The 16,148-nt window shown below is 43.4% G+C and overlaps 1 protein-coding gene across 4 annotated transcripts in view; it reads right to left on the reverse strand.

Annotated features, from left to right (window-relative positions):
• ABTB3 (ankyrin repeat and BTB domain containing 3) overlaps nt 1–16,148 on the reverse strand; it is a 339,095-nt gene that overhangs the window by 111,218 nt on the left and 211,729 nt on the right. For all 4 annotated transcript variants that reach the window (XM_011768941.3, XM_011768940.2, XM_011768939.3 and 1 more), the window contains exon 3: nt 5,540–5,744. In XM_011768941.3, coding sequence (XP_011767243.2) covers nt 5,540–5,744 — 205 coding nt within the window. The remainder of the gene's footprint in view (nt 1–5,539; nt 5,745–16,148) is intronic.

The following is a 16,148-nucleotide window of genomic DNA, read 5'->3' on the forward strand; positions in this document are numbered from 1 at the left end:
CTGATTTACATTCCTTAGTGGAAAAGAACAGAGTAGAGCTATAACTAACACGCTGGACTTATTGCGTAACTGCAGGTATGTCCATAGGAGTAAGTTGAAGTTTGAATCTCACTTGTCACATACATCACAGAGATAAAAAATGTTAAGATGCAGTGTGTTGGGGTGAGCTTTTGGTAGCATGAGTATCATGGAACATGTATTTGGTTGTCATTCACTGCTAATGTCTGCTATGTCTGCTTTATTAACTCTGTTTCTTCAAGTGTAAATTCTTCCATTTGCTAAGATTATTTTGTTTCACATTATTAGTTTTCCTCAAACAGTTGGTGATTGGTGATTGTATACTCATGTTTGTAGTTGAAAATCCCCTGGCAGACATTTCCCTGATATAAATGTCTGTACATTCTGTTTGCAAAAGGAACAAGAGCTACCACTACCTAGAAATAAATTCTGGTTTGTTTTCAGTGAGACTGGAAGAAGGCAGAACTACTTAATTGTCTAGTCTTCCAAGTGAAGCTGTGCACAGTTACCCCAGGCATTACCAGATAGCTACCTGAGGCAACAAAATACTCTCATTTATCCTACTGTTTTTTTTTTTTTATCTTGTGGTAATAAATTACTAAAATCATCCATGGCCAAAGACATCTAGGAATCACTGATATTTCCAGTAATGATACAGGTGAGGGAAACCTTAGTCTAGATTGAGGACGATTCTTTTTGAAAACAGTACCCTCACATGGCTCCTCCTATCAAAATTAAGGTGTTTTCACTTATCATTACTATTTGGAAAATAAATAGCACCTAATTGTAAATATTACAAAATTTGTCTGAGTTTTTTAAAATAAAAATATCTGAGGTATCTGAATGATTTTAGAAGCTCAAGAAATAGGAGCCAAAGTTCTGGAAAAACTTAGACTACAGAAATCTCACACTGGCACTGAGCTTCTTCAAAATTCCACAATGAAAAACGAAACTATCCAAAACAAATGGAGCAACTCCAAAGCTGTGCCCACATGAAATGGCAAAATGGCGCATGCAGGCCTACTTCCAAATACTTCAGCCAAGAAAGGCTGTTCTCACAAGAAGGGATGGTTTGAGGCATAAAATAATCCATATTTCGCCAATATTTCCCAGGCTGTCTGTTGGGCACAGATGAAAACAAATAATATTCAGCCCCTGTTCTTGAAGAGCTTATAGTCTAGAGGAAAACCATATAAGCATCATGGCCCTACCTGACTTTGTCAGAATAAAGATAGTCAAGGAGATGACACTGTTTGATAGATTTGCAGAATAAAAAGGACGCACACACAGAGAAAGAGAGAGAGAGAGGAGAGAAAGAAATAACTCCAAATTAGAGTCCTAACTTCTACTGGAAATTCTCATTTGGAGGCTTTGGTACAGAGCTGGTGTAAATAAACACTTGACTGAAAACAGACGGCCCCTCGCCTCTGAAGTTCTTCCGCTTGTGTTTTCCGGTGCTAAACACTAAAACCTATTCCATCAGGGAGCAGGAAGACATAACGATCCCTCTGGAAAGAATCACAGGCAGGTTTTCTTTAAGGACAATGAAAACAGCATTTTAGAGCCCCCAAAATATAATATAAGTGACTGTTTTAGGGAGGAAGGGGGTTCCCCTCATGCCAGGCATGGCACCGGATGTCTTAGCTACAATGTCTAATTCATTGCTTACATCAGTCTCATGAGGATGGTTGTGTTCTCACTTTACGAAGGACAAATGGAGTTTCAAAGAGGTGAAATAACAGAGCTACAAGAAGCCGAGCTGGGATCCAAATTTAAAGGACTATATGACTTCCAATCCACATGCTTCCCAGAGGATCACACTGAACAGAACATGGAAAATGCTAAGTTCCACTTTGTCTTTTGTGCTGACTCCTGAAAATTCAACCAAAGAGGCATGGAAAGAACGAGATAAATGGCTCTAACAAATTCTGGGACATGTTCTCATTGCTCTCCTTCCCTGCTCATGCCTCTTTAAAGCTTGTCCCAGAAGGTTTGGAAGCGTTAGAGGGTCCTTTTTGACTTCCAGCCACTCCAACTACACTCTGAGTCCAGAAGGAGATTCAAGAGGGAAAATGGACACTGTGTAATAGAAAGTATAATGGGAGCTGGGCAACTGTGCTGAGCAGGAGTGGGAGGATGTCACATCGTGAGACTTCCATTTTAGAAGTTTCGCTGTGAGGAAGATGGAGCTCGTCAGAGGGTGGTGGTGGTGATTGTTGTTGTTGCTCTTCTTCTCTTTCTTCTCCTCCTCCTCCTCCTTGTGGTGGTGGTGGTTGTTGCTCTTCTCTTTCTCCTCCTCCTCCTCCTTCTTCTTCTTGCTGTTCTTCTCGTTGCTGTTCTTCTTCTTGTTGCTCTTCTTTTTCTTCTTCTTCTTCTTCCTCTTCCTCTTCCCCCTCCCCCTCCCCTTCCCCCCTCCCCTCCCCTTCCCCCCTCCCCTCCCCTTCCCCCCTCCCCCTCCCTCTCCTTCTCCTTCTTATTCTTCTTTGAGACAAGGTCTTACTTTGTGACCCACGGTGGAGTACAGTGGTGCAATCTCAGCTCACTGCAGCTTCGACCTCCCAGGCTCAAGCAATCCTCCTGCTTCAGCCCCTTAAGTAGCTGGGACTACAGACAAGCACTACCACACCCAGCTAATTTTTGTATTTTTCATAGAGATAGGGTCTTGCTATGTTGCCCAGGCTGGTCGGTCTGGAACTCCTGATCTCAAGTCATCCACATGCCTCGGCCTACCAAAGCGCTGGGGTTACAAGTGTGAGCCACTGTGCCCAGTCTTGGTCAGAGGGTTTTTAAATTTAATTTAAATTTATTTTGGATGGAATCTCACTCTGTCACCCAGGCTGGAGTGCAGTAGCATGATCTTGGCTCACTGCTACCTCCACCTCCTGGGTTCAAGTGATTCTCCTGCCTCAGCATCCTAAGTAGCTAAGACTACAAGTGTGTGCCACCATGCCCAGCTAATTTTTTGTATTTTTAGTAGAGACGGGGTTTCACCAAGTTGTCCAGGCTGGTCTCAAACTCCTGACCTCAGGTGATCCACCCACCTCAGCCTCCCAAGGTCAGAGGACTATTAAAGCTTACACACAGGGAGACCATGTAGACATCAAAAGTAGAAACTGAAGTAGAAAAGATGGGGTCCTGAGCATACAGTGGCAGTGGTCTAGCGGGGAAGGAATAAAGAAATCTCACTGATGCAGCCTCAATAAGACCTGCTGACCAGCTGGAGATGGTGAGGGAGAGGAAGGAGTGCCAGTCAAGTCTCAGTTTTCTGACCAGGGTGATGAGGCCAATGGTGGTACCATTCTTAGAGCCTGGGGAGAAAGGAGGAATAGTGGGTTTTGGGGGAGAGATGATGGCTGTAGTTTTGAAGTAGTCTGAGCTCTCCAGATGGAAATGTCCCAAGGGCACTTAGATCAATAGGTTTGCTCATTCTTTGATTCTACAAATATTTGTGGACTTCCCATTCTGCTCCAGATGTTGAGTTTGGCATCAATTGAGGAGTGATGGCCAAAACAGATGTGTTCTCTGCCTTCATGAAGCTTTACAGGCAATAAATAAACACAGAAATACACACGTAGTTACAAATTACAGTAAGTGTGAGGCAGAAAAGAATAAGGTGCTAGGAGAAGAAGAATCAGCCTGCAAGTATGAGACCTGACAGTGGAAACTGGTATTCGGCCGAGTGGGATGAGAAGGTTCTGGAGCTCAGAGGAGGCAGTGTCTAGCCGCAGCAGGGAGAGGGGCTCATCTGCATGGAGGTGGGAGCAGGAGATGACATGAGAGAGCTGAGCTGCTGGACAGCTGCACTACTGGATAGGCTGTCGGGGCTGGGGGTGAAGAGCTAGACACCCCATAGCTGAGGCCAATGGTTTCCATTCTCTCAACTCTTAGCATTTATACCCAGAGACAGCAAAGTTTCGGTGTGTCTGAACGATTATTTTTTGGCTATGGGCATCTTACCACTTCTCCATTTTGGGCATGTTTGCACGTGAAAATATGCACAAGGTACTGACTGATTTGTTGTGGATGGCGGGAGACCTGAGTAATTTAAGGAGTTAATTTCCTGATTAAGTTAACTCCAGACTGGATTGAAATATTGGTGTTAAATTGGGGTTCTTAAAGAAAAAGAAGAAGTAGCCTGGCATGGTTGCTCACTCCTATCCCAGCACTTTGGGAGGCTGAGGCAGGAGGATTACTAGAGCCCAGGGTTTGGAACCAGCCTGGGCAACATGGTGAAACCCTGTCTCTACAAAAAAAAATGCAAATATTAGCTGAGTGTGATGGGGCATGACTGTAGTCCCAGCTACTTGGGGGGCTGAGGAATGAGAATCACTTGAGCCGGGAGGCAGAGGTTGCAGTGAGCAGAGATCATGCCACTGCACTCTATCTAGCCTGGGTGACAGAGTGAGACTCTGTCTCAGAAAAAAAAAAAGAAAAGAAAAAAAGAAACAGCAATCTCCATGTAGCCTATGTTCCATCCTTTTCCCTTAACTGAAAGCCAAGAGACATGGTTTTGTAAGAGAGCCCAATTTAGCCCCAGTGCATCTGGCAGAAACAGAGCATCCAACGAGCTTTTCAAAACCACTTGGCACCAAGTAACAGAAAGGAAAACTGTAGGAGCCCAAGTTGGGAGTTGTTCAGCTACATGCAGAGCATATCTACGACAACAATAATAAAATTTAACATTTATTGAGCACCTACTATGTACTGGGCACTGTTCAATTTATTTAATTTTCAAACAACCCTATGTAGGATTTACTCTTTGTATCCCTATTTTGCAGATGCCTTTCCCAAGGATCCCCAGCTTTTAATTAGAAGAGCCTAGATTTGAACCTAGGCAGTCGGGATCACAGAGCCTGCTCTCTTAACCACTCTTTCTGATAAATGGGTCACACCTACAGTACTTAGAGTAAATGGGTCTATATGGAGGAGGGGCCTGATTCATCAGGCACTGTGGGGAGAGGATCTATGAACCCGTTGCTAAAGGAAGTGGGGAGGCAGAGAGGAGGCCTCCAGGCGGTCTCCGGGTCCTCTCCCAGTTCCTTCCTTCCCCATGAGGATTCGACTTCAAAGAACCGTCACACTGCCTCCCCCTGGGCAATCAAGCCCCTTGCACACCCAAGAGGCCCACTTCTGGCTGAATAGGTGCTTCTGGTTCTCCCGGGTCCCAGGGCAGCCAGGATGAAAGAAGATGAAGATAACTCCCACGCGAGGTGGTGGCATCCTCCAAGACTGCCTTCATGAGGAAGCCACTTTCACTGCAGAGGCCCTTACCCCTCTGGAATTTGCAGACCCACTTATCTGACAGGCCAGTTTTATCCTAAACAGAACCAGCCCTGTAAAAACCCATTTCAAGGACCCCCACACAGGTCTAAGATACCCACTCAGGGTGCAAAGTTCCCACCGGACCACTCTGGCAAGTTTTAGGAAGTGAGTCCTTTCTACCCCCATCATCCTCCCCATTTGGACACTTGCCCCACCCTGGAGGCAGTACTCACCCACCACAAGGCAAGGCATTTCTTACCTTTCCACCTGGAGGTTGACTTTGGAAGGCTCCACATTGGGGTTTTCCCATTCCATTTGCGGGCAGTGCATGAAATAGCAAAGGGTGTACAGGGCCTCCGGCTCCCAGTACAGCGCCCCCTGCTTGTGGTGCAGGGGGGTGCCATTGCCGTGGTGCTTGGCATTGAGGGGCTGCAGGTGATGCATTGCACGGGACACCAGGTCACCTGTGGACAGAAGGAAGATTTCAGATCCTCCAGGCAGCCAACACTGGCAGAGAAACTGTACCTGAAGATCTCTGTAGAGACTCTGGTCCTTGCAGTCCCTTACTTAAATGAAATAGTCCATGAGACCTTGAAGTTACATACCAAGCAGAGAGGAATGGATTCATTTATTTGGCATAGGAGGGTTTACTGAATCTGGGGTGCTGTTTCAAGCACAGAGAGCTGCTAAGATCATTTTAACCCTGCCTTTCTGGAACCCAATGTTTCTAACAAGGCGCAGGAAGCTCTTTGAGTCCCATTCCTGAGTACTGCCTCCCTCGCCTTGTGACACACCCTCTATGTTGCGGCCAACACTGCTTTAACGGTAGTCATAAGAATGGGCTATGCTCTCTCTTGCCCCTGAGCCTTGTGCATATGCTATTCCCTCTGCCCAGAACATTCTCTCCCTCTTCTTCTCCAGGCTAACTCCTACTGATCATCCAGGTATCTGCTTATAAATTAATTCCTCTAGGAAACCCCCTCTGGAGTCACCCCTGCCTTGACTTGGTTATCACACTGTACTTTTCTTTTTTTTCCTTTTTTTTTTTTTTTTTTGAGATGGAGTCTCTGTTGCCCAGGCTGGAGTGCAGTGGCATGATCTCCACTCACTGTAACTTCTGCCTCCCGGGTTCAATCGATTCTCCTGCCACAGCCTCTTGAGTAGCTGGGACTACAGGTGCCTGCCACCACAACCGGTTCATTTTCGTAATTTTAGTAGAGATGGTGTTTCATCATGTTGGCCAGGCTGCTCTCGAACTCTTAACCTCAGGTGATCTGCCCTCCTCTGCCTCCCAAAGTGCTGGGATTACAGGCATGAGCCACCATGCTTGGCCCTATAAAAGTAAATTTGATGACAACAAAACAGTGTACAGTTCACCCTTGAACAACGCAGGCTGGAACTCCATGGATCCACTTATATATGGATTTTCTTCCACCTCGGCCACCCATGATACAACAAGACCAACCCCTCCTCTTCCTTCTCCTCCTGGGCCTACTCAACATGAAGATGACAAGGATGATGACCTTTATGATGATCCACTTCCACTTCATTAATAGCAAATATATTTTCTCTTCCTTACGGTTTCCTTAATAATTTTTTCTTTTCTCAAGCTTACATATTGTAAGAATATCATATATAAGAATATAACATAAAATATATGTTAGTGGGCTGTTTATGTTATCAGTAAGGCTTCTGGTCAACAGTGGGATATTAGTAGTAAGTTTTTGGGGAGTCAAAAGTCACACAGAGAGTTTTGACTTCACGGGGGTTCAGTGCCCTTAAGTCCCACATTGTTCAAGGATCAAATGTAATTAATTTCTAGCTGAATTCTGGCCCTGTTTTCCTTTTTATAAATAACAGGTGTTAGAGAAGTGTTAAGGGCTCATATCAAATGGAGCCTTTCTTTTTAAAGTAATTAATATTCAAATGAATTTAAAATAATCACTCTATAATCAATATTATTTAATGCACTGGCCCTGTCCCACTTATGATCCTCTCATGCACATCAGAATCTGTTGCATACCTTAGGAGACAGTTGACTAAGATATCTGTGATGCTTAATTTTTTTTTTTTTTTGAGACAGAGTCTCACTCTGTTGCCCAGACTGGGGTGCAGTGGTGCAATCTCGGCTCACTGCAACCCCTGCCTCCTGAGTTCAAGCGATTCTCCTGCCTCAGTCTCCTGAGTAGCTGGAATTACAGGCATGCACCACCACTCCTGGCTAATTTTTTTGTATTTTTAGTAGAAATGAGGTTTCACCATGTTGGCCAGGCTGGCCTCGAACTCCAGACCTCAGGTGATCCACCTGCCTTGGCCTCCCAAAGTACTGGCATTACAGGCGTGAGCCACCAGCGCCTGGCCGGTGATGGTAAATTTTATGTGTCAACTTGGCCAGGTCATGGTACCCAGTTCTTTGATCAAACACTAGTCTAGATGTTGCTCTAAATAAGCTTTTTTTTTTCCTTTCCAACTTTTATTTTAGGTTCGGGGGTACACACGTAGGTTTGTAACATGAGTAAACTGCATGTCACAGGGGTGTGCAGATTATTTTGTCACCAGGTAAACAGCATAGTACCAGACAGGTAGTTTTTCAATTTTCATGCCCCCTCATCCCCTACCCTCAGGTAGGCCCTAGAGTCTATTGTTCCCTTATGAAGGTATTTTTTAGATGTGGTTAACATTTGAATCAATAGACTTTGAGAAAAGCAGATTACCTTCCACAATGTGGGTGGGCCTCATCCAATTAATTGAAGGCCTTAAGAGAAAAGACTGAAGTTTCCCGAAGGGGAAAGCATTCTGCCTCCAGACTGCAACATCTTCTACTAGAATCTCCAGCCTGCTGACCTGCACTGCAAAATTTTGGACTTGCCAGCTCCCATAATCACATAAGCCAATTCCTTAAAATAAATGACTTTCTCAGTCTTTCTCTCTACAGAGAAAGAGAGAGAGAGAGAAATCCTGTTGGTTCTGTTTCTCTGGAGAATGCTGACTAATACAATATCTGACATGATGCTAGCCCCTGTTGGGGGGATGTGTCTTCCCCATCCCCTCTCATTGTTCAGCTGAAACCAGGCCTTTTTATCTCACCCCTTCTCCACCATCCTGCTGTACATTTCAACGTGACACATTTACCTAACATCCAAACTCGAGTAAGTGAGGCAAAGTGAGAGGCAGGAGTTGCTCTTCCAAAGGCTTAGGACTCATCTCCTGGCTTCCTGTTTCCTGCCTGAGGGAGGGGCCACTACTTCAAAAGATGACTGACAAGAGGACTGTTCACCAGCTTTAGGGGGGTTGACTATGGGAATGAGGTTCACAGAGCTCTTGATTGATTGACTACAGATGCAGCCTTAAAGTCCTTCTCAAGACAAGATTCCAAGCAGCTACTGTTTTTTTCTCTTTTTTTTAAAGAGACAATCTGTCACCCAGGCTGGAGTACAGCAGGGTGACCATAGCTCACTGCAGCCTGAGCTCAAGTGATCCTCCCACCGAAGCCTCCCAAGTAGCTGGAACTACAGTCACAAGCCACCATGTCTGGCTATTTTTTAATTTTTAATTTTTAATTTTTTGTAGTGGAGATGGAGTCTTGCTTTTGTACCCAGCCTAGTCTTGAACTTCTGGCCTCAAGTGATCCTCCTGCCTCAGCCTCCCAAAGTACTGGGATTATAGGAGTGAGCCACAAGCAGCCCCTATTTCTAACAGGAGTTGTCAAAACAATGGAGAGCTCTATGTTATCTACGTCCTAAGGCTTTGTTAGGACAGCCTAACTAGACTATAATCCACTGAGCTCAGTGCCTGGCCAACAGATCAGGGCCTTGAGCAGATGGCAGCAGGGGGTATGATGGTTAATTTTAGGAGTCAACTTGACTGGATTAAGGGATACCTAGATAGCTGGTAATACATTATTTCTGGGTGTGTCTGTGAGAGTGTTTTCAGAAGAAACTGGCATTTGAATCAGTGGGCTGAGTGAGGAAGACCTGGCCTCACCCAATGTGGGCAGGCACCATCCAAGTGGCCAAGACCTGGATAGAACAAAAAGGCACAGGAAAGGTAAATTTTTTTTCCTCTCTCTCTCTCTCCTGGAGCTGGAACACTCTTCTCTTGCCCTTCCACCTCCTGCCATATGAGGACATGGCAACAAGCCACCATCTTGGAGGCAAAGAGAGCCAGACCACTTGACCTTGACCTGGCTGGCATCTTGATCTTGAACTTCCCAGCCTCTAGAACTATGAGAAAATACATTTCTGTTCTTTATAAATCTTCCTGTCTCAGAAGTTTTGAGCAGCACGAATAGACTAACGCAGGGGGTTACATCCTTACATCTGTCTGCATCTTCACATACCCAGGCCTGAGCCTGCCTCTCCACTCTCCATTTCCCACAGCTGGAAAATTCATCCAAGAAAAAATTTAAAAGCATCAAGGAAGGACATTCTTTTTTAGAGGCAGATCACAGGGAAGACACAAGGGCAGCTGCAGATGGAAAACGTGGGGAACTACTGCTGAAAGTTAGGTAGGGGTCAGAGGAAAGAGTTCAAATCTCAGCTCTAGCCTGTGTAAACACAGGTGAGTCACTTAACCTCTCAGGTGAGGAATAATCTTCACCTCTCAGGTGGTTATGAGGGTTAAGTGCAAAATGTGCAAATGCCTGGCACACTTGGCATTGAATAAGCAGTTCTCCTGGGCTCATGGCCTGCCTGCTCTTCCTCCTTTCTGAGTGGTGAGACCAGGATGCTGGGTACATGGGACAGAGAGGGATAGTCCTGCCAGCACCCTGAATCCTGAGCACCTGATATGCTGCTTCATGCTGGGGTTGACTTTTTAGGACTCTACACTGCAAAGCTGCTCACCCCTGGGGTCCCTTTGGGCACTGAGATCCCTAGCTGCTACTGCTTCCTTTTTCTCTCCATTCTCATCTTTTAGAGATTGCACTCCTTGGGAGGAAGAAAAAAAAGGAAGTTAAGCTGGGTGCCTGCCTCCAGGCATTCACATCACTGTAGCCTAGTAAGGGGAAGCTCCAACCACTGGTCAGAATAAGAGCTGCCAATCAGTGAAAGTTGGGAAGGGATCTAGAAGAAAACTCAAAGACAGAGGCCTGGGGTAGGATCAGGCACTGTGACAATGTTTTTGATTTTCCGATGAGGACAGTGACCTAGAGTAGAGGAAAAGGAGACAGCAGAGGTAGAAGCCCCAATAGGCTGAGCACCCACCACGTCTCCGGGCATTTATACACGTTTTCTGATTTGATTTATATAAGAGCCACACGAGGGGGGAATTATTATATCAATTTCAGAGATGGGAAAATTGAGGGGGGAGGCAACTAGCCCAGGCGTCACTCAGCAAGTGGCAGACTGTGACTCCAACCTGGAGTTGCACATACAATGTTGGCTTGTGTTGTCACTACAACACAGTGCCTCCAAAAAGCCACAAATCTAGAACCCACTTTTGGGTGGGGCCCTTAAAAATTCTGATGAAGAGTCTGAGGCTTAAATCCCAAACTTCTCCCAAAGTCGGTGCCATCACACACTCCAGAGTGGGGCCCACTTGGTGGAGTGGGGGCTTCGGAGATTGGTCGGCCTCTGCTGATGGAGCAGAGCTTCCAGCTTGGGGTTCTCAGAGTCTGTCCCATTGGTGTCTGTCTGGAGGACAGCGGGGTGGCAGATGGGTCAACCTGCATAAGTGACCAAGGAGGCTGTGAGAAATCACCGAGCAGGAAGAGCCTGGAGGGGTGGAAGAAGCAACTCAACAATGAGGGAGGCCCGGAAGGAAGCTGGTACCGAAATCAACAGAAGCCTGGCTTCTCTGATCAGACTTCCTGCCTGGCCCCTGGCAGAGCTGAAAGAGCTGCTCCCTGAAAGCTGTGAAAAGGAGGAGGAGCTCAGGCAGCTGAGCTCTGGGGTCACCTGAGGAGGCTAAGGTGGATGACAGCAAACCAGCAGCTAGTGCTTCCTGTGTGCAGGATAATTCTCAGCACTGTATAACTGTTATACCGATTTAAGTGCCACATGATCCAACGGGGCAGGTCCTGCTAGCATATTCATCTCACAAATGAGGAGAGTGAGGCACAGAGAACTAATAAAAGTACACTGCCACTGAGTCCAAGAACTGGCCTGGAAGCTGCTGCCATCTGGCTCTCCCCTACACCACACTGCCCTGTGAAGGCAGAGGTCTTCATGCCCTGGGGGCAGCGCTGACACACTGAGGCCTCCGGAGATCCCAAGCTGCTTCTGCATCTCCAGGGTTTTTGGCAGAACAGCTCAGCATCCCTTCCACTGGTGTCTGTTGGTGGTGGCATTCTTGGTGGGCATAGAGTGGGGAAGAGCTGCACAGACCATGGAGGCAGGGTTGATGCCAGTAGCTTTGGAGAGGCCTGGAGACTTCCCAGTCCTGCCCTTGGCTGGGAGGTCAGGGTCCTCCAAGGCAGCCCCAGCCATAGGCTCATGCAGGTTCACAGGAGGCCAAGGCTGCAGGCTGTGGGCAGCCCCAAGCTGGGCCACAGCCTGGCAGGAAGAAGTGGTGGTTACACATCAGATGCCACCTGGGGACTCTGAAAAACTGCGGGGCGCAGAGGCTGGAATTCCTGTGAATCTGCATTTAGAGGGCAGAGTCTGAGAAGCTCTGAGGCTGGCCAGATCTGAGGTAGACCTGGCCTCCACTGCCCCCAGAGAGAAGCAGTTTGAAGGGTGTGGGCTGCCTGGTAGCTGAGCCATGTTGACACTCACTGTTCTCTGGGAGGGAGGCTGTGCTGCAGACAGCCTGGAGTGAGCAAGGGAGGGCGGAGGGAAAGCCAAGGGGGAAGGCTGCCATCAGGAAGATGTGAGAAGCAATTCTATTTCTTTTTCTTCCTTTTTAGTTGACACATAAGAATTGCACATATTTATGGAGTACACAGTGATATTTTGATACATATACATAATGTATGATGATCAAATCAGGGTAATTACCATATCCATCACCTCAAACATTTATCATGTCTTTGTGCTTGGAACATTCAAAATCCTCTCTTCTAGTTTTCTGAACATATACAATACATTATTGTTAACTATATTCACCCTACAGTGGCATAGAACATTAGAACTTGGTTCTTGATCTAGCTGTAATTTTGTATCTATAACCAACCTCTTCCTATCCTCTTATCCCAGCTACTCTTCCCGGCTTCTAATAACTATAATGTTAGTCTCTACTTCTATAGGCTCAATTTTTTTATGATTCCATATACGAAGAAGATCATGTGGCATTTATCTTTCTGTGCCTGACTTATTTTATTTAATATATCGTTCTCCAGTTTCATCCACGTCACCATGAAGGACAGGATTTCATTTTTAATGGTTGAGTGGTATTCCATTGTGTATATATACACATTTTCTTTATCCATTCATCTGTTGATGAACTCATCATAGGTTGCTCCATATCTTGGTTTTATAAATAGTGTTACAATAAACATGAGGGTGCAGACATATCTTGGATATACTAATTTTTGTTCCTTTGGATAAATGCCCAGTAGTGGAATTGTTGGATCATATGGCAGTTCTATTTTTAGTTTTTTGAGGCTCCTCCACACTGTTCTCCATAATGGCTGTACTAATTTACATTCCCACTAATAGTGTGTGAGGATTCCCTTTGCTCTACATCCTTGCCAGTATTCGTTATTTTTTCTTTTTGATAACAGCCATTCTAACTGGGGTGAGATATCTCAGTGTGGTTTTGATTTGCATTTCCTTGATGATTATTGATGTTAAGCATTTAAAAATATACTTGTTTTTTTAAAGTATATTTTGTATGTATTCTTTTGAGAAATGTCTATTTCGATCTTTTGCACATTTTAAAATCTTTTTTTTTTTTTTTTTGCGGTTCAGTTCCTTGTCTATTCTGGACATTAGTCCTGTGTCAGGTGAATAGTTTGCAACTATTTTCTCCCACTCAAAAGGCTGGCTCTTCAATTTGTTAATTGTTTCCTTTGATGCACAGAAGCTTTTTCATTTGATATAGGCTCATTTATCTATTTTTGGTTCTGTTGCCTGTACTTTTGAAGTCTTACCTCTAAAATGTTTGCCTAGACCAATGTCCTGAAGCATTTCCCCTATGTTTTCTTCTAGGAGTTTTACATTTCAGGCCTTGCATTTAAGTCTTTATCCATTTTGAGTTGATTTTCGTATATGGTGAGAGATAGGGATCTGGTTTCATTCTTCTGGATATGGATATCCAGTTTCCCCAGCACCATTTATTGAAAAGAATGTCCTTTCCCTAATATACATTCTTGGTCCCTTTGTTGAAAAATCAGTTGGCTGGAAATATGGATTTATTTCTGGGTTCTCTATTCTGTTCCATTGGTCTATGTGTCTGTTTTTATACCAACACCATGCTGTTTTGGTTACTATTGCTTAGTATACTTTGAAGTCAAGTAGTATGATGCCTCCTCTTTTTGCTTAAGATTGCTTTGGCTGTTTAGGTTTTTTTGTGTTTCCATATAAACCTTAAGGTGTCTTTTTTCTATTTCTTTGAAGAATGTCATTGGTGTTTTGATAAGGATTGCACTGACTGTAGATTTCTTTGGGTAGGATGGTAATTTTCCAATATTAATTATTCCAAACCATAAGCATGGAATATCTTTCCATTTTCCGTGTTCAATTCTTTCATCAGTGTTTTGTAGTTTTTATGTAGAGATCTTTCACCTCCTTGGTTAAATTTATCCCTAGGTATTTTTTTTTTTGTAGCTATTGTAAATGGGATTGCTTACTTGGTTTGTTTTTCAACTAGTTTGTTATTGGCATATAGAAACACTACTGATTTTTGTATGTTGATTTTGTATCCTGCAACTTTACTGAATTTGTTACTCAGTTCTAACAGTTTTCTGGTGGAGTCTTTAGATTTTTCTAAATATAAGATCATGCCATTTGCAAAGAGGGGCCATTTTACTTCCTGTTTTTTGATGTGGATGCCATTTCTTTCTCTTGCCTAATTGCTTGTTAGGGCTTCCAGTACAATTCGAATAAGAGTGGTGAAAGTGGGCATCCTTGTTCCATTTCTTAGGGCAAAGCCTTTCAGATTTTTCCCCATTAAATATAATGTTATTTGTGGGTGTGTCATATATGGCCTTCACTGTGTTGAGGTTTGTTCCTTCTATGCCTACTTTGTTGACAGTTTAGGGATGTTGAATTTTGTCACATGCATTTTCTGCCTCTATTGAGATACTCACATGGCTTTTGTTCTTTATTCTGCTGATGTGATGTGTGTGTTTATTGATTTGCATATGCTGAACTATCCTTGTATTTCTAGGATTCATCCAACTAGATTATGATGTATTATTTTGCCAATGTGCTGCTGAATTTGCTTTGCTAGTATTTTGTTGGGATTTTTGCATTTATGTTCACTGAGGATATTGATCTATAATTTTCTTTTTTGTTGTGATTTTGTCTGGTTTTAGTATTAGGATAATATTGGCATTGTAGAATGAGTTAGGAAGAATTCACTTCTCTTCAAGTTTTCTTGGAATAGTTCGAGAAAAATTAGTGTTAATTCTTCTTTAAAAGTTTGGTAGAATTCAGCAGTAAAGCCATCCAGTCCTGGGCTTTTCTTTGTTAGGAGAATGTTTATTACTGAGTCAATCTCATTACTTGTTATTGTTATGTTCAGGTTTTCTATTTATTCATGGTCCAATCTTGGTAGGTGGTAGGTGTCCAGGAATTTATCCATTTCCTCTAAGCTTTCCAATCTGTTGGTGTATAGTTGTTCATAATTGTCTCTAATGATCCTTTGTATTTCTGTCATATCAGTTGTAATGCCTCCTTTTTGTCCCTAATTTTATTTATTTGGGACTTCTCTGTTTATTTCTTAGTCTAGCTAAAGGTTTGTCAATTTTGTTTATCTTTTCAAAAAACTTTTAATTTTGTTGATCTTTTGTATTGTTTTTTAGTCTCTATTTCATTTATTTCTGCTCTGATCTTTATTATTTTTTTTCCTTCCACTAATTTTGGGTTTGCTTTCTTCTTGCTTTTCTAGTTCCTTAAAGTGCATTGTTAGGCAGTTTATTAAAAATCTTTCTACTTATTTTGATGTAGGTGTTTATTGCTATAAACTTTTCTCTTGGCACTGATTTTGTGTATACTATAGATCTTGGTATGTTGTGTTTCCATTTTTATTTGTGTCAAGGAATTTCTTAATTTTTTTTTTTTTGAGAGACAGGGTATTGCTATGTTGCCCAGGCTGGAATGAAGTGGCTATTCACAGTTGTGACCATAGAACACTATAGCCTCAAGCCCCTTGGCTCTGGTGATCCTCCTGCCTCAGCCTCCGGAGTAGCTGGAGCTACAGATGCATGTCACTGTGGGTGGCTCTTTAATTTCTTTTTAAATTTCTTCATTGACCCATTGGTCATTTAGAAGCTTGTTGTTTAATGTCCATGTATCTCCAAAGTTCCTCGTTATTTCTTTGTTATTCTAGTGTTATTCCTTTGTGGTCTGAAAAGATACTTGATATGATTTCAGTTTTTAAAAATTTGTCAAGACTTGTTTTGTGACCTAACATATGGTCTAAACTGGAGAATATTCCATGTGTTGTTGAGAAAAATGTGTATTCTATGGCTGTTGGGTAAAAAGTTGTATAATGTCTGTTAAATCCATTTGGCTTAAAGTGCAGTTTAACTCTGATGTTTCTTTGTTGATTTTTCTGTCTGGATGATCTGTCCATTACTGAAAGTGGGGTGTTGAAGTCCTCTACTATTATTGTGTTGCAGTAAATCTCTCCCTTTAGCTAATAATGTTTGTTTTATATATCTGGGTGCTCTGGTGTTGGGTACATATATATTTAAAACTGTTATATTCTCTTGCTGAAAGGATTCCTTTATCATTGTATAATGACCTTCTTTGTCTCTTTTT

This window comes from Macaca nemestrina, chromosome 10 (assembly GCF_043159975.1).
Source record: "Macaca nemestrina isolate mMacNem1 chromosome 10, mMacNem.hap1, whole genome shotgun sequence".
NCBI classification, from domain to species: Eukaryota; Metazoa; Chordata; class Mammalia; order Primates; family Cercopithecidae; genus Macaca; species Macaca nemestrina.